Source organism: Phodopus roborovskii, unplaced genomic scaffold, assembly GCF_943737965.1.
Source record: "Phodopus roborovskii unplaced genomic scaffold, PHOROB, whole genome shotgun sequence".
Classification (NCBI taxonomy): domain Eukaryota; kingdom Metazoa; phylum Chordata; class Mammalia; order Rodentia; family Cricetidae; genus Phodopus; species Phodopus roborovskii.
The window spans coordinates 1500991-1519759 of record NW_026126448.1 but is presented as its reverse complement, the minus strand read 5'-3'; the positions used below and the strand labels follow the sequence as shown (position 1 = coordinate 1519759).

At 43.2% G+C, this 18769-nt stretch overlaps 1 protein-coding gene and 1 non-coding gene across 2 annotated transcripts in view; one reads left to right on the top strand and one right to left on the bottom strand.

Annotated features, from left to right (window-relative positions):
- Positions 1 to 18769, top strand: part of Zyg11a (zyg-11 family member A, cell cycle regulator) — a 30887-nt gene continuing 12118 nt past the window's right edge. The window contains exons 1-5 of the mRNA XM_051188412.1: positions 1 to 90; positions 4918 to 5083; positions 9278 to 10029; positions 14380 to 14520; positions 16621 to 16797. Coding sequence (XP_051044369.1) covers positions 1 to 90; positions 4918 to 5083; positions 9278 to 10029; positions 14380 to 14520; positions 16621 to 16797 — 1326 coding nt within the window. The remainder of the gene's footprint in view (positions 91 to 4917; positions 5084 to 9277; positions 10030 to 14379; positions 14521 to 16620; positions 16798 to 18769) is intronic.
- LOC127225531 (small nucleolar RNA Z39) lies at positions 15448 to 15510 on the bottom strand. Its single transcript, XR_007834815.1, has one exon. It is a non-coding gene; the product is annotated as a small nucleolar RNA Z39 (small nucleolar RNA).

Here is an 18769-nt window from a genome sequence, read left to right as displayed (position 1 = left end):
ATGGTCCATTTCTTGCACCCGTTGCTGTGCCCGCGGACCCTGGTGCTGCCCGACGCGCAGGAGGACGCGCGGGGCCGCAGCGTGTTGCAGGTGAGTGTGGCCGCCGTCCCGGTCCCCGGCGCCCGTCGTGGGCGCGCCCGCGGGCTGCTGCGGGACGGTTCCCTGGGGTTCGGGCAGGCCCGCCTGGGCTCCGTGGACGTCGCGTCCCGCCCTCGCGTGGTCCCTGTTCACCGCGCCGCCGAGGGAGGCGCCGCAATTCAAGCCCTTTCCACACCGAGGGTCCCGCTGCGCTCCGGCGTCGCCCCCCTCAGTCCCCACCCCAGCGCCTCTCCCCAGAGCCTGCTCCCCTCAGACCCCAACCCAGCAAGCCCTTTCAGCTCCTCTCAGCCTTTTCCCCTCAGCGACCCCCACCTCGTCCCTCTCCTCAGCCCTTTTCCTCAGTGCCTCTCTTCAGCCGCCCACTCACCCTTTAACAGTGCAGAGAAGGCAGAAATTGGAAAGCCCGAGGTTGAGAGGGTCTGCACCAGAACTTGACCCGGAGTGTGCTGACCTTGGGTGCTCAATACCACCTGAGGAACGAAAACTCCCGAGGTCGCCTGGTTACCCCTGAGTTTGGGAGGCTGAGTTTAGAGGGAAGGAATCAGTCTAGTTGAGGGTTTTGGTTTTTTGTTTGTTTAATTTTTGTTGTTTTTGAATGTGGAGGTGAAACTCTAGGGCTCCCTTGGTAGTTTTACACCCAGCTCTGGGAAATTGTGTATGTGAGAGAGATGGGGTCTCCCTGTGCAGCCTGACTAGCTTCAAACTCAGTTCTGCCTCAGTCTCCTAAGCACTAGGATTATAATCAGCTACCAATAAGGCCAGCCAGGCCTTTTAATTTTTTCTCCTGGAACTCACAGAGACTGGTGCCTCTGCCTCCTGAGGGTCAGATTTAAAAGCATATAGCTTGATCCTGTCTTTAAAGGTTCATGTAAAATTGCGTTGCATTTGCAAATACATAAAATTGACTTTTGTATACCAAATGTTGTATTCTCTTGCCCTTCAAAAGTTACTTTCTCCATTTTTGTTTGTTTGTTTGTTTTGTTTTTCAGACAGGGTTTATCTGTGTAGCTTTGGAGCCTGTCCTGAAACTAGCTCTTGTAGACCAGGCTGTCCTCAAAGTCAGAGGTCACCTGCCTCTGCCTCCTGAGCACTGGGATTAAAATTGCGTGCCATAATCTTTTTAATGTGTACGGTATCTGTAATTATTTTCTGGTTGGTAATTTAAATTTTTTTCCAACACACACCGTGTTTTGGCCTTGTATTCCTGGAGAACCTATTTTTTTTTTTTTTAAATTTCCCTTATTTTGCTTGTTTGATGTGTAATTTGGCTTTTTGATTGTCCTTATATGTCCCAGGCCTCAACTCCAGCTTCCAGTGCAGCTGAGTGTGTCCTCCTGTGTTCATGTCACAAGTGTTGGGTTTAAAGGTTTGGACCTGGAATTTATTTATTTTTTGCTCTATGTAGCCTCTGTAGACCAGACTGGCCTGGAACTCAGAGAGATCTACCTGCTCTTGCTTTCCCAGTGCTGGGATTAAAGGCGTGCACCACTAACACCTTCCAGGACTTCACCCCCCACCTCCACATATACATGGGACTCCTATATACAGGCAAAATACTCAAACACATAACAATACATATGTATTCTGCTATAGGTTGCATAATCTACAGATGTTAAGATGGTTAAAAATATTAGTCTTGGGCTTGAGAAATGGCCCAGAGGTTATGGTTACTGCTCTTGCAAAAGTCTTGAGTGTGGTTCCTAGTGTGGTTTATAATTGTCTGCAGCTCCAGGGGACTCTGATGTTTCTGATGTCTATGAACACCTGCATTCATGCACATTTAGCCACACACAGACACACACTCATACACAAATCTGTTTTTAAAAGTTAGTCTTTATTAGGTGTGGTAGTGCACATTTATAATTCCAGCAGCTGCAGGAGACTCACTGCAGGTTCAAGACCAATTTGATCTACATAGCAAGTTGCAAGGCAGTTATCCTGGTATTGGCATTTATAATTATAGGTTTATCCACCAGGCCTGGCCCTTATCCATCTCTTTTTCTTTCAATTAATTTATTTATTTTGAGGCAGAGTCTCATTATATAGCCCTGGCTGTCCTAGAACTCACTATGTAGATCAGGCTGGATTCAAACACATAAAGCCCCAACTGTCTGCCTCTGCCTCCCCGGTGCTGGGATTAAAGGTAAGTGCCAATACTATGTTCAGCCTTTTTTTTTTTTTTCTTCTTTCTTTCCCTACTGACCCATCTTGTTGGCTTTTTCATCATATGTTTTGAAACAAGAGTCCACACTGAAGCCAATTAAAGAGACACATTAATAGTGAAAGGTAGAAAAAACAGGTTTATTCAGTATGATCACACTGGTGAAGAGTGGCACAGAGATCCAGTGATGGCCCTGTATACACAACTTCAGAGTCCTAATGTGAGTTTTAGATGTAAGTAGAGGGCCAGGAAGTTATACATCACAGGAAGAAACAAGATGTGGTTCTGCCCATCGCTGGCCATTGATCATTGTTTCAACTCCAGTCTGTCCTGCAAGGTAGTATGGTAAATTGCAGTGGTCATAACAGAAGACAAGCTCCCATGGCTAGCCCCGGGCTTCCGCCTTTTTCTTCCCCAGCATGATTCTAGGAGGAACTGCAATTTCTTGCCATACATCCCTTTGTGTGCTGGACAAAGCAAGGGACAGAAATTTCTATTTAGAATATACTCATTCCTGCTGTGTAGGCTGGTTATATCCCAGAGCTTCCTGTTTCTGCTAGACTAGCTAGGTGCCCCCAGCATCTGCTTGTCTTTGTTCTCCAGGACTGGGGTTATAAGCTTCATCTGGCTTTTATAAGGGTGCTAGGGATCTGCTCTCACCTCTGTGTGTGGCAGGTACTTTGGGTCCTGTAAATTGCAGGAACTTCAGAGATGTGGCAGTTGCTTACTGCTGAGCTTTGTTAACAAACATCTTCCAACTGGACGATGATGGATGCCTTTAGTCCCTGCACTCAGGAGGCAGAGGCAGGTGGATTTCTGTGAGTTGCAGGCCAGCCTGGTATACTGAGTGACTTCCAGGACAAGCTCCAAAGATAACACAGAGAAAACCTGTCTCGAACCCCCCCCCCCCCCCCCGGGGAAAAACAAAAACAAACAAACAAAAACAACCTCCTCCGTAGTGGACTGTTGGAATTGAATTCAGAGGACATTTCAGCACAGGAGTAACTGAAGCTGGAGTTGAATTCCTGATCCTTCCGCCTCTGGGGTACTGGGATCAAAGGTGTGTACCATCATACCTGGCTAAGAAAATGTTTTTTTCTTAGGAGACAAAGATTGCTACGAGTAAGTTTTTGATGTGTTTTTTGAGACCGGGTTTCTCTGTGTAGTCCTGGCTGGTGGCTCATGTTTGCATCCCAGCCTGGGGAAGTGAATGTAGGAGGGTTAAAAATTCAAGGTCATCTGGGCAGCACATGCCTTTAATCCTGAGTTCAAGACCAGCCTGGTCTACAACAGAGGAAGTGCCAGGACAGCCTCCAAAGCTACACAGATAAACCCTGTTTAAAAAAAAAAAAGTTCAAGGTCATTTTTGGTTACATACTGAGTTTGAGGCTGGTCTTACAGGAGACCTTACCTAAAACAACAAAACCCTAGAAAATGTGTAGCTATACCTCATTTCCAACACTTGGAATGCTGAGGCTATGTGACTTCAAGTTGGAGGTCAGACTGGATTACTAGAGAGATGCTATTTAGTAATAAATGGATAACATCATCAGGCTTTGAACTGATCTCCCTCTACCTGCCCTTACCCCTTACCTCCCCAATGAGTGCCACCATGCCTACCAATAAAAAAAAAAATTATTATTTCATTTACTTGTGGGTGCAGGCATGTGGAAGTAAAAGGGCAGCTCCTAGGAGGTAGCCAGGTCTTTCCTGTCACTCCGCCCCCACCCCCCACGCCCCAATACAGGGTTTCTTCATGTAGCTTTGTAGACCAGGCTGGCCGAACTCATAGTTTTTAATCACAGTACTTGGACAGATGAGGCAGGAGATTTACTGAGAGTTTGAGGTCAGCACTAGCCACATAGCATCTGCTCATATACTACATTTGGGATTGGGTTATTTTTCTAGGACCTTGGAGTACATGAAGGTATTTATATGAAATTTTCCTGAATTTTTAAATTAATTTATTTTGGGGGAGCACATGCGGAAGGAGGCAGGAGTGCAGAGATCAGAGGACAACTCTCAGGAGTTGGTTCTCTCATCCCATCATATAGGTCCTAGTGAGCAAACTCAGGTTGTCAGTCTTGGCAACAAGGGCCTGTACCAGCTGAGACATCTCACCTTCCCTTTCCTGACTTCTTAGTTTAAGCACTGACAATTCTAAAACTGGATTTCCAAAGCTGCTTTAGCATTACCTCATAGGCTCTAGTAGGCTGTGCTTCCATTTGCATTTGATTCCAGAGTAATAATGATTGTTAAATTATTACTACTATTATTGTTGAGGCCAGCTCTTAATATGAATACCTGGTTGGCCTGGAACTTACTATGAAGACCAGGCTGGCTTTGAACTCAGAAATATGACTGCCTCTGCCTCCCAAGTGCTGGGATTAAAGATGTGCACTATCATGCTTGACTGGTTGGGTTTTTTTTGTTGTTGTTGTTTTGTTTTGTTTAATTTAGTATGTGCTGTATGTGGTATATGGAGGGCAAACACTACTTGTGGAAATTCGGTTCTTCTTAAGGATCAAACTCAGATAATCAGGCTTGGCAGCAAGTACCTTTACCTTCTGAGCCATCTTGCTGGCAATAACCACTTTATGTTGAGTGTTTGCAGATGAATTCTAACATTTTTCTTTTTTCCTCTTCTGCTTACTTAGGAGGAAGCATCACCCTTCTCTTTGTTCAGCATCTGCCTGGATGTCTTGATTGGCAGCTTAGAGCAATGGTGTTCTAAAAGACCTGATGGAACATTGTGCCTTCCAGAGCATTGGTGTTTCCCTCGTGAAATAGCCGATCGGTTCCTTGAGAGGATGGCTTGGCAAGGTACTAAACATAATGCTTTACTTGTGTGTGTGTGTCTCACTGAGTTTAATTAGGGCTTACAGAGGCATTGGTGAGGGGTTATTTACAGGAGTGCAGGCCCACCTTACCAGTGGCTGTACTATTGAAGACAATCCCCCACTCCTGCATGCACAGCAACCATTACTTACATTTATATCCTCCTGGAGGAGGGCTCTTGTGATTTCGTCTCCCTCTGACAGAATGCTGACTAGCTCAGTCTTGTGCAGGTCTTATTACTGATACAGCCACTGAGAAAACACGATGCGGCAGCCATGTTATGAAGGAAGAAAGTGTTCAGTGACACTCTACACCTTCCTCTGGCTTTTAGCGTTCTTTTCCTCTGTCTCTTCTGCAATTTCCATGAGCCTTGGAATGGGTAATAGAGAACACTCATTTAAGGCTCAGCTTTCAACAGGCTTTTTATTTCTGTTTATTTTTTTGTGGGTGGGGGTGCCCTTGTGTATACATGCAGAGTCTAGAAGACATCAGGTGATCCGCCTTATCATTTTCTTCCTTAGCTCCTTGAGACGGTCACTTACCAAGCCCAGAGCTAGCCCGTCAGCCAGCAAGCCATAGCAACCCCTTTTTCCATACCGGCACAGCTCTAGGGTGGTAGATGTGTTTGGCCATGCTGGGCTTTTCACTTGAGTGCTGGGGATCTGAATTCTGGTTTTCATGTTTGCATAGCAAGTACTCATACCCCCCAAGACAGTTAGTCATTCCTATCAGCTAAGCAGTAATAAAGACTTAAAAGTAGTTGGAAGGTAGTTGCATGGGTATGTCATGTTTGATTAACAAAACAACAGTACCTTCCCTACTAAGGCCTATATACCTCCCTGGCTACAGGCTTTTGACCAAGTTTGCAGTACCAGAAATACATTCCCTCTTGTGGCATGAACTTCAAATCCAGCTAAAGGACAGTTGGTTATTCCTATTACAGACTTGCCACTATTGCACAGTCTTGCCTGGCCCCTCAGTAGTGTAGTCCATGTTGAGTAAGACTTGATGGTTCGTCCCTGACAGCCTACTTAGCACCTTTCTGCACTATCTATATAAGGTCTGGCCAGCAAGGGAGGAAGCTTTCAACTCAGTTCCAGCTTGATTACTTGATTACTTATACAATCAAAGTGTATAGCATCTTCAGCAGTAGGGTCTTAGTTACCCTCTAAGTCTAGACGGTATCCAACAACAGTGACAATAGCCTAATATTTTGGGAGCCTCAGGAACCTCAGTGTTTTATTATTTGAAAAATGCCTTTATAGTTCTTGCTTTGAGTATATGAATCTTTACAGGAGGATCTAAGCTTTCTAAGTTATTCTTGCTGTTAGCCTAATAATAGGTAAAGAAAATGAAGCCATTGTTATTTATTACCTGTTTCTGGCTTCCAACATTCTGTTGCATTCTCATTCTTTTATTCTTTATATTATGGCATGGGTGTGAGCCTTTTAAGTTTCTTTGAGGTTGAAGATGTAGCTCAGTGGTGGGAAACATGTCTAGGGAGATTCAGGACACACAAAATAGCCCAGACTCAATGGTACGTGCCTGTAAATCCAGCACAGAAGAACAGGAGGCAGGAGGATCAGAATAACCAGTCATCTTCAACTTTTAATGAGCCTGAGGCCAGTCTGGGCTCTAGGACATTCTGACTTGGGTCTAAAAACAGCTACAAGAAAGAAGAGAGCAGCAAGAAGGCTTAGTGTAAGTGCACTGGACATTAAGCCTGATGGCCCAGGTTCTAGCCCTGGGACCTACATGGTGGAAGGAAAGAACATGGCATCCGTGTGTCCCCTTTCCCTCCAGATAAATTGTAAAACATTAAAACAGCAGTAAGAAACGAACAATGCAAAGGAATAAAAGGCTATATTTGATTTGCTCTCATTTTTGTGTGTATGTGTATACACAGGAGTGGAGGTCAGAGGACAAATTGCCACAGTTGATTCTCTCCACCCTGTGGTTCTAGTGCTCAAACTCAGGTGGTCAGACTCTGCAGCAAGCTCCTTTATCTGCTGAGCCGTCTCACTGGCCCTTGTAAAATGTTATTTAATTTGAGAAAGAGTCTTACTATGTAGCCTAGCTGGCCTGATCCTTGCTGTATAGTTCAGGCTAGCTTCAAACTTATGGAGATTCTTGTGTCTCAAGGCATGTATGTACCACCACACAAACCTATTACTTTTCTTTTAAAAAAAGATTTTATTTTTTTATGTATATGAGTGTCCTGCATATACATATGTAATGTATCACATGTGTGCCTGGTGCTCAAGAAGGCCAGATAATGGCATTAGATTCCTGGGACTGGAATTATAGGTGATTGTGAGCTGCCATGTGGGTAGTCTGCAAGAGCAGCCAGTGCCATCGCTCCAGCCCTTATTTCATTTTTTTTTTTTTTTTTTTAGATAAGGTCCCATCTCTTAAACTCCAGCATGCAAGCAATCCTTGCCTCAGCCTCTTGAGTAGTTGACACTACAGCCTGCATCACCACACCCAAGGGAGGGTATTTTACAGAGTTCTGCTGAGGTTCAATATCTCTCATTTGTTGTGCTTAGGGACTGGAACATTTTGAATTTGGGAATACAATTGAACTCCTTGAATCTGAAATACTGCAGTGTGTGTGCACGCGCATTGTGATTTGCTGTGAGTGTCAGGTCCCCTGGAACTGGAGTTACAGACAGTTGTGAGCTGCCATGTGGGTGATGGAAATTGAACCCAAGCAGGTCCTCTGGAAGAGCAGCCAGTGCTTTGCACCAATGAGCCATTGTCCATCTCTCCAGCCCCGATGTTGGCATTCTTGACCCCATCTCATTCCCAACAGAATTCATCCCAATTATTTACTGTCCCAAAATTTGTTGGGTTTTTGTTTTGGACAGTTTCATGCATCCTCCCCTAGGCTGACCTCAAAATCAAATATGTAGCCGAGGATGTTCACCCCTCCTCTGACTCCCAAATGTTGGGATCACAGGTATTTGACATCACACCTAGCTATGCTCCCCCCCCACCATACTTCCCCCCACTTCAGGTTTTTCGAAACAGGGTTTCTCTGTATAGCCTTGGCTGTCCTGGAACTTGCTCTGTAGACCAGGTTGGTCTCAAACTCAGATTGTGTGTGCTCCTGCACACAAGTGGATGTCAGTTTTCTCATTTTTCAATACATGGGTCCCTTGGGATTGAAACTCCGGTCATCAGGCTTTGCAGCAATTATCTACTGGTATGCCCTCCTAGATTAGTTCCTTGGGGTACTAAATGGAGTCTAGTACAGCCTGTTCATTTTGCAGCTGAAGAAAATAAAATCTTCCAGGGTTGCAGTTAAGAACACTAGTTGCTCTTGCAGAGGCTCCTAGCACCCTACATGGTGGCTCACAACTATCTGTAACATCAGTTCCAGGGGATTGGATCTCCTCTTCTGACCTCTGTGGGCACCAATCACACGCATGATGCACTTAGACACATGTGGGCAAAATACTCATACACATTAAGTAAAGCAATCTAAATATTTTTTTTAGAAGAGAAAGAAAATAGGGATAAGTAAGTGGCTTGTTAAGTAGTCATCCTGTATTTTGATTTAAAGTGATCATAACAGAAAAAGTTCATTCACATCTTTAATCATAGCACTGGGGAGGCAGAGGCAGGCAGAGCTACATAGTGAGACCCTGTCTTGAATCCCCCATCTCTCCCTGCCCCAAAGTGATTATAATAGGGTTATTTGCTTATTGTTTGTCCCCTATTGGATTTTATGTTTTGTTTTCTGTGAACAAGGTTGCTATAGATAAGCCTGAGCTCCAAATTACAACCTTCCATAAGTTGACTTTTGGGAAGTTAATCTTTTAGTTTTCTCATCTAACACTCCTAATGGTCCCCACCTAGTGTTAGTGCCAACAATAAAGGAGGTAAGCTTGGAGAAGAAGAGTTTAGAATACTGTCTGGCAGCAATAAATATGGTCAGATTTGTTTTGTTTTGTTTTTCAAAACAGGGTTTATCAGTAGCTATGGAGCCAGTCCTGGAACTCACAGAGGTCCACCTGCCTCCGACTCCCAAGTACTGAGATTAAAGGTGATGGCCACCACTGCCAGGTGTGGTCAGAATTTTTAGTAGCATCTGTCCTCCTCATTCACTGCTACTTCACAGCCAGAAAAGACTGGGAGATTTGGTTGTCAATGTAAGCAGCTCTGCTTTCCTTACAGGCAAGATAACTGACAGAACAGCAAGCATTTTCCAAGGCAAGCAAACAAACCTGAAGCTGATAAATATCCAAAGCGCTGAACTCTCACCCTCAGTCTTCACAAAAGCCTTCTGCCATCACAAGCTTGTTGAAGTGGATGCCACCTCAGTGGACTCTGAGCTTCTAGCCTCAGACATCATCCATGCTCTCCAAAGCAGTGCCTGGATCCAGAAAAACCTTCAGTGTCTTCGGTTAGACTCAACTAGTGTCCCTCAAAACTCAAGACTACAGGCCTTGGGCCAGTTCACTGGTCTTCACACTTTAAGCGTTGCCAATGTGTCCTTTTGGAGTGAAGACCTAGTGAGCGTTTCTCAGTTACCAAAGCTGGAAAGCTTGGATATCTCCAATACCCTGATCACCAATATCTCTTCACTCCTCACCTGTAAGGACCGGCTCAGATCTCTCACGATGCACCACCTGAAATGCCTGACTATGACAAACCCTCAAATTCTTGCAGTCTTCAGTCAACTGAAATGCCTGCTTCACCTTGATATTTCTGATCACAGGCAGCTCAGGTCAGACCTGGCTTTTCATCTGTTACAGCAGAAGGACATCCTGCCCAAACTTGTATCTCTGGATATTTCTGGGGGCGCTGACATCACTGATGAAGCTGTGAGATCCTTTTTACAGCAGCGGCCAGAGATTCGGTTTGTGGGACTCTTGTCCACAGATGCTGGTTATTCCTATTTCTTTATGGAAAAGCAAGGCTTGAAGGTTTGTTCTAATGTACAGTTTTGTTTTATTTGTTCAGAACATTAAATGTTCCTGAACATTAGAATCTCTGTTAGGTATTGGTTACTTATACAGAGTCCTTATTTTATGTTTTGTTTTGAGACTGGGTCTTTCAGCATGACCCTGGCTGTTGTGGAACTCACTATGTAAGCCAGGCCAGCCTTCAACCCACAGAGATGCACCTGTCTCTGCCTCCCAAGTGCTGTGATTAAAGGCCTGTGCCACCACAACCAGCCTTCCCTAACAGTTTGTAACTATCATAGTTGGTCTAACAAGTTGTGGGGCTGTATTGTTAAGATATAGTTCCAGAGGGACTGTAGCCACGTAGTGGCTACATGTAGTGGATAAAGTGTTTTCTGGGCAAGCATGAGACTCTGAATTTAGATCTTCAACATCCCTGTTTTGAAAGTGGGGAGTAGTGGATGTGGCAATGTTTGTAATGTCTACCCTGGGGGCAGAGGTAGGCTGATCCCAAGAGCACATCAGCCAGCCAAGATAGCCAGTTGTTAAGCTCCAGCCAGGTTCAGTAAAAACTTATCTTAAAATATGACTACAATTAACAATGGTAGAGATGCTAGTGAGGAAGACTCCTTCTACGAAGGCCTTTGGCCTTCACGCCTGCTCTCTGGGGTGAACACACCTGCTTGCATAGTTGCATACATATGCCTCACCCCCCCCCCCCCCCCAAACACACAGAAACTGTTTCAACCTCCATGTCCAGCTTGATGGTGATAGCTATAGCCACTTTTCCCCTAACTGCACAGACCCCAAATGCTAGGGTTACAAGTGCAACCTATCATACCTAGCCCCACCCCCCCCCAAAAAAAAGTTCTGAAGGAGTGGGGATGTATCTTAGTGGTCATTCTAGCATATGCAAGGTCCTAGGTTTGATTATATGGATGGAAAAAAATTTTAAACCATTGCTTGAATAAGTAAGTGTATATTACTACCTTTTAAAAAAGCATATACTTGGGTGTTGGTGTCGAACTCCTTAAATCTCAGCACTTGGGAGGCAGAGGTAGACGGATATCTGTCAGTTCAATGTCAGCCAGGTCTATAGAGCCAGTTCCAGTACTGCTCCAAAGCAATACAGAGAAACCCTGTCTCGAAAAACAAGAACGAAAAACAAAAAAACATATATTTAAATTAATAAAATCAGTTTTTTTTTTGTTTTTTTTTAAATACTGGATGTGGCAAATGTTCTTTAATCCTGGCATGAAGCAGAAGTGGGTAGATGAAAAAAAATACTGGAAAAAAAAAACTTACTGGATGCTGGTTGAGACAGGGCCTCACGTTCATCTTCAATCCAGTTTACAGATTGTCTGTCTACTTACTGTTGGGATTAAAGGTGTGTGCTATAGAGACCTCACTCGTGTGTGTGTGTGTGTGTGTGTGTGTGTGTGTGTGTGTGTGTGTGTGTGTTCCTAGTGTATGTATATAACATTTTTGCAGTGGGCATAGAGACCAGAAGAAGGTATCATATTCTGGAACTGGAGTTATAGGCAGCTGTCCATCATACAGGCACAGCCTGGGTCCTGTGCTAGAGTAGCAAGTACTCTTAACCACCGAACTGTAAACAGCCAGAGTGAGCATACTTTTTCTGGTGTTAGATGAGCATACTCTATTTCTGTTTTGAAAATCACTGTTTTAGACACTACTCTTGTGTATTTCATAGTTTTTTAAATTTATTTTTTAATTTATTCATGTGTATATGGGGAGTGCCCATGTGACTGCAGGTGTCTGTGGGATCCAGAAGAGGTTGTTGGATCTCCTGTTGCTGGAGTCACAGCCAGGTTCTGCTTGCTGTGCATGCTGGGAACTGAACTCTGGTTCTATGTAAAAGTAGTATAAGTGGTATGAATTTTTAAACTCTGAGCCGTCTTTCCAGCCTGGATTTTTTTTTTAATTTTATTTTATGGGCCATTTAAAAATCCTCTTGTTTCTAAAAATAAGGTAGAAAGTAATAGAGGAAGACAGTACTACCTCTGGCCTCTACTTATATAAACACAGGTATACATGTATACACCCTCTACAGATACCCCCTCCACAAATCCTTTAGTGAATAAGTGCCTGTATAATTCCTCAGTATCAGTGATATATGTGGCTTCTATTGCCATTTACTTGTGGGGAGGGGTTTTGAGACAGAGTTTCTCTGTGTAGCCCTGGCTATCCTGGAACTCACTCTGTAGATCATGCTGGCCTAAAACTCAGAGACCCACCTGCCCCTGCCTGCCAAATGCTGGATTAAAGGCACACATCACCACTTCGTGTCTTACATTTTTTATTTTAATTTGTCTTTGAAGCTTTTATGTGTATGAATGTTTTCTTTTATGTTTGTATGTGTACCACTTGTGTGCCTGGAGCTGGATGAAAGCAGAAAGTGTCAGATCCCTTAGAATTGGGGATTACAGATGAATGTGAGCCACCACTTGGGAGCTAGGAATCAAATTTAGGACTTCTGCAAGAACAAGTAGTCTAAACCACCGAACCATATCTCAACCCTCTTATTTATTTATTTACCGTTATTTTTAATTTTTTTTTTTTTTTGAGAGAGTGTCTTCTTATAATCTCTGACTTGCTATGTAGACCAGGCTGTCTTCACAGAGATCCACTTGCTTCTGTTTCCCCCCCCCCCCAACCCCAGGTAGGTGCTAGGATTAAAAGATGGTACCACCATGCCTGGTTTAAAAATAAATGTCCTTAGCATGTACTTGTCTACATGATGTATTTGCATGAGGGTGTCTGTGTCAATGAATGCATTTGGAGATCAGAGGACAACTTTCAGGAGTAGATTCTCTCCCAGCAAACTCATGTCACCAGGCTTGGCAGCAGCCCCTAGCCCCATTATCACTATTATTATATTATATTTTACACTGTATGTGTGTGTGTGTGTGTGACAGAGAGAGAGAGAGAGAGAGAGAGAGAGAGAGAGAGAGAGAGAGAGAGAACGTGTGCATGACATGTCTGAGGAGGGACACATGGGTGGAAATAAAGGATAACTGTGGAGTCAGCTCTCGCCTACATTTATATGAGTTCCAGGGATTGAACTCAGGGAGAAGATGAGTTTAATAAACCTTTCTTTGCCTCAGTTTTTTAAAGCCTTACTCCCTTCCTTGCTTTTGTCTTTCATACACCAAAGTTCATACTGAGGCTCCAAGTCTTGTGCTTCTGGTTTATTGGAAGAATTGTTCTTAGCTGAAATGTAGTTTTGCATTTTTTTTTTTCTCATTCCTTCTGATTGCTATGGGGTTGGTTCGAATCGTTCCACTTTTGGCAGTTCTTTTTTCAAAAGTACTGCCCTAGGTGGACACACCCATGTGATCCCAGGGCTGGTGAGGCTGAGGCAGGTGGATTGAGAGTTTGAAGACCCTGTCTCAACAAAACAAAAGCGCTTGTCAGTTTGAGTGCCGGCATGATGGTGTGAGTGGTGGAGGCAGGATGGAAGTTTTGAGCTTCTTTAAATTTTTTAACTTATTCTTTACTACCCAGGAATTTGAAAAATTGATTTGTCATGTCTAGTGGTTTTTTTTTTGTTTGTTGTTTGCTTGTTTGTTTTTTGTTTTTGTTTTTCATTTCCTATGTTTTGGAGAGTGGCTATAGGATAGGGTGTGGGAAGTAGAAGGTATGATTGAAAATCAGGAGGCCTCCAATACCTTTACGCCAATTGAAACGGGCTGTTTAAAACACATCATCCTGAGATAGCTAGGGAGAGTTATGGCATATGAGAAGTGGGGTTAGCACCAAGGACAAGTAAGTTCTTTTTCCTGTGCCTTACCCCCTTTACTGGATGCTTTTTCCTTAGCATTCTGATAGGCCTCCATCATGATTGTTGAGTGTTGGAACTTTGCATATACCTGTGTGGCTTGTTTGTTGTTTGCAATTAGGAACTGTACCATGCATGGGCTTCACACTGGCTAGGCAAGTAGTCTACACCAAAGCAAATACCCAAACCACAGTCAACTGAGGTTTTGTGGTTTCTGTTTCTTCCCCCTAGTCCTTGATTCAGACATGGGGGCTGGCTGGTCTCAATTTTGAGAATTCTCTTGCCTCTGCCTCCTGAGTTTTGTATTCCAGGCATAACTGGACTATAGTTTAGGGAGAAGTATGTGATTCTGACACTACCACCAACTTGTTTTGTTATGATACCGAGCTGCACGTTTCACTTATTGGATAGATGTGTAAAATGGAGGTTGGGTTGAGGAACACAAGATTCTGTTAGAATTTGGACTAAATGGGAGCAACTCTGTAAACTACCTACTATTGCTTTGAAGCTGGCAGAACCCAAATGCTTGTGTGAGGAGGTGAAGCCTCCTGTGACTCCACGTTTTTCAGGTTGCTGGAGGAGCCAACGTGAATCAGATTTCTGAAGCATTGAGCCGGTACAGGAACAGGTCATGCTTTGTGAAGGAAGCTCTCTACAGGCTCTTCACAGAGACGCTTTCACTGCAAGTCATCCTGCCTGCCACTCTAAAGGTACTGCAGAAACATTTCATTTCTTGCTTGGTCAATTGAAAGTTGTTTACTAGCAGGCATGCTAGTGCACACCTTTAATTCTTCCAGCATTCTAGAGGAAGCTGAAGACAGATCAATGTGAATTTCAGGCCAGCCTAGTCTACATAGTGAGATCTTATCTCTGGAAGAAAAAAAAAATTACTAAACACTACAGGAAGGTAATAGTAGCATTGTATTATCTTTTTAAAATATAAAAGAAGTTATGAATATATTTGTAGGAACAGAATTCACTTTGCTCTAGATAGACATTTTCTATGTGTTTACCTATTTGTTTAGTCTTAAAACTCTTGTATCTGATTTCCTTCTTTTTTTTCTTTTGTGAGTCTCATATCCGGGTTGGGCTTAAACGTCATGTTGCTGAGGACAATCTTGCACCACTGAACCTCTTACATCTACCTCCTAGGAAATAAATTACAGGCATGTGTGTGCCATTATGCCCAGTTTATGTAGTATGGGGGATCAAGGACACCTCATGTGTGCTAGGAAACACTGTGCTGGTAAGCTGTACCCCCAGATCCAACCTGGGTTTCTGATTCTCTTCTGATTGAGTGCTTGGATTGCAGAAAAGTGTCAGGTTTACAGGCATGTATACACGCCTGGCTTTCGCCTTGAACCCAGTACTTGGTGCATGCTAGACAAGTGTCCTACTAACTGAGCTATATTACTTGTCCTGCGGTCAGATTTTCTAAAAGAAAGCAAGAACAGAACAAATGAAATGAATTGTTGCCTGGAATAGCGGCATACATCTGTGAATCCAGTATGCAGGAGGTAAAGATGGGAGGATCACAAATTCAAGGTTATCTTTGGCTGTATAGTGAGGCCAGCTTGGGGTACATTATAGCTGAATTTTGGCTTATGAAACTCATTTGCTTTTATTTTTACTCTTTATACATCAGAAATCTTTTATGCTATCATGGGTTTATCCATACTGACTTGCTTTATCACATGAAAAACTAATTTTCTTTAAAAATTACTTATTTATTATGTATACCTTATGTATGTATGCCTGTGTGCCAGAAGAGGGCAACAGATCTCATTATAGATGGTTGTGAGCTACCACGTGGTTGCTGGGAATTGAACTCAGGACCTCTGGAAGAGAGCATCCAGTGCTCTTAACCTCTGAGCCATCTCTCTAGCCCCTGGAAAAACTCATTTTTAAAATTTAATTTTACATATACGTAGGCACAGCACTCATAGAGTAAATCTAAAGAAAATCAAATTCTTCTCCCTTAATAACTCATACCATCCTTTTGTCTATCTTGGGTTTTTTTTTCTTTTTTTTTTTTTTTTCCTTATGCTTTCCCTTCCTGCCTCTCTCCTGTCTAGATCCTAGGCCCTGTCTAATGTGCTTTGTATGTGAAGTCTTCCAATATGGTGTCCTCCCAACTGCCTTCAGTTTCATGTCTGGGATCCCTTAGTGTGAACTCTCAGGATTTATGCTAAAGAATGAGGCATAATCTGATTCGCTGGGAGAACATGTCTGAATCCTAGCTCTTAGAAGGTTGAGTCGAGAGGATTACTGAGTTTGGTCAGCTGACCTCCACAGTGAGACCCCTTCTCAAAATATCCCCCAAATGGCATAATCTGATGGTGTTTGTGTCCCTTGCTATGTTTGCCACAGTAGCTCGGGTGATGCTCAGGAAATGATCATACAATTCATTGCACAGACGATGAGATTCAGATCCAGAGCCACCAGCTAGTTAGTGGCTACATTTGGATTTGAAGCAATTGCTGCAATTCCTCAATGTCCTATAGAATAAATGCTAAGAATAGAAAAGGTCTATTATTAGACAGAACCAGAATTCTCATTCTCTCTCTCTCTATCTCTCTCTCTCTCCCCCCCCCTCTCTTTCTGTTTATTTTTGGTTTTTCGAGGCTATGTTTCTCTGTGTGGCTTTGGCTGTTCTGGAACTTGCTCTGTAGATCAGGTTGGTCTTGAACTCACAGAGATCTACCTGCCTCTGCCTCCCAAGGCTGGGATTAAAGGCATGGGCCACCACTGCCAGGCCAGTACCAGACTTGAATGTTGTTTTGTTCCTCTAAAAACAAATTTATCTTTAGCTTGTGGCCATAGGAATGAGGAATCATCCACAAGATCTACCAGTGCAGTTCACAGCCAGTGCTTGTGTGCTCAACCTAACACGCCAGAACCTGGCCAAGGGAATGCCTGTTCGTCTGTTGTCAGAGGTCACCTATCTACTCTTCAAAGCAATGAAAAATTTCCCCTACTACCAACAGGTAATTTGAATTATTAAATTATTAACTGATATTTAACCTTAGAGCATATATAAGGAAAGTATGTATGTATTACTGAGTTACAGTTTTTTATTCTTTTATAGATAAAATAGGTCTTAATATTATAGAAAAAAAGTAGGAAATATGGATAAGCAATGAAGCCAAAACCATTTACTCCGAAAGTTGGACATGATGGCACACACCTTTAATTCCAGTACTCAGGCAGAAGCAGGCAAATCTCTGAGTTTTAGGTCTGCCTGGCCTATGATAGAGTTCCAGGACAGCCATGGCAACTCAGAGAAACCCTGTCTCAAAAACTAAAAACATAAAAATAAAAAACATTTACTAAGAAACACCCACTAACATTGTGAAGCCAGGTGTGATGGTGCTCACCTGTTACCCTAGTACTTGGGGCAGGGGACAGAGGCAGTGGAATTAAAAGTTAAGTTCATTCTTTGCTGCTACATACAGGTTCAAGACCAGACAGGGCTACATGCAATCTCAAACAGAAATCCCAGGGAAGAAAAAAAAGTTGAGTTGAGGCCAACAAGATAAAAGAGAAAAGCACTTAGCAGCTGAAAGATCTGAGTTTGAAAGAAAAAAAAAAACTTAAAAAATTAAAAAGCTGGATAGTGGTGGTACACACCTTTAATCCCAGCACTCAGGAGGCAGAGGCAGGAGAATCTCTTTGAGTTCGAGACCAGCCTGGTCTACAAGAGCTAGTTCCAGGACAGCCTCCAAAGCCACAAAGAATCCCTGTCTTGGAATACCAAAAAGAAAAAGAAAAAAAAAAAAAAAAAAAAACCCTTAAAAAAAAAAGATCTGAGTTTGATCCTTGAGGTTCATAAGATGGAAGGAAAAAAGCCACCTCATGTAAATTACTCTCAGTTCGTATATGCTTTCACAGAGATTTTTACCTTACTAGTCAAAAATACTTTAGGTTACTGAAAGGAAAGGCTTTTCTTCAAGACTGGGGGCATAGCTCAATGAAAGAGGACTTGCTAGTGTATGTAAGGCCAATGCCCTGGTTTCTAGGTCCAGCACCAGAAAAATAAAATCATCAAAATTAAAAATTCTTGGGCTAGGAATACAGCTCAGTGGTAGAGAACTTACTAGCATGCATGAGTTTGTTGGTTTAGTCCCTAGCACCTCAAAATAAATAAACGAATAAATAAAAGGTGAGGGACCTGGGAGTAAAGGCTCTTGCTCTGCAGGCATGAGTTTAAGTCCCTAAACCTGCCTGGTGGTGATGCTGCATGCACATCTCTAATCCCAGCACTCAGAGGCAGAGGCAGAGAGTCTCTGTGAGTTCCTGGTCATCCAGGAATACACAATAAAACTCTCAAAGACATTTAAAAGGGCTGGAGAGATGGCTCAGAGGTTAAGAACACTGCTGCTCTTCCAGAGGTCCTGAATTCAATTCCCAGCAACCGCATGGTGGCTCACAACCATCTGTAATGAGATCTGGTGCCCTCTGGTGTGCAAGCATACACGCAGGCAGAATACTGTATACACAATAAATGCATCTTTTTAAATTTTTTATTAATTTATTTTTACATTCTGATCCCAGTTCCCACTCCCTCTACTCTCCCCTCCTCCCATCTGCTCATGGAGAGGGTAAGGACTCCCATAGGAAGTCCACTAAGTCTGTCCTATCATCTGGTTAAAGTACAGGACCAAGGCACCTCTCCATCCCCACACCCCTGTGTCTTGGCTGGGCATGGTATCTCTCCAAATAGGATGGGCTTCACTAAGTCAGTTTGTTCATTAGTATTAGGTCTTGGACCCACTGCCAGTGGCCTCATATATTGTCCCAGTCACACTATTGTTACCTATATTAAGGGAGTCTAGTTTGGTCTTATGCAGATTACCCATTTATCAGACCTGAGTCAATGATCTCTCACTAGCTTAGGTCAGCTGATTCTGTGGGTGTTCATATTTTTGATCCTCCCTCACTCACTTTGATTGTACTCCA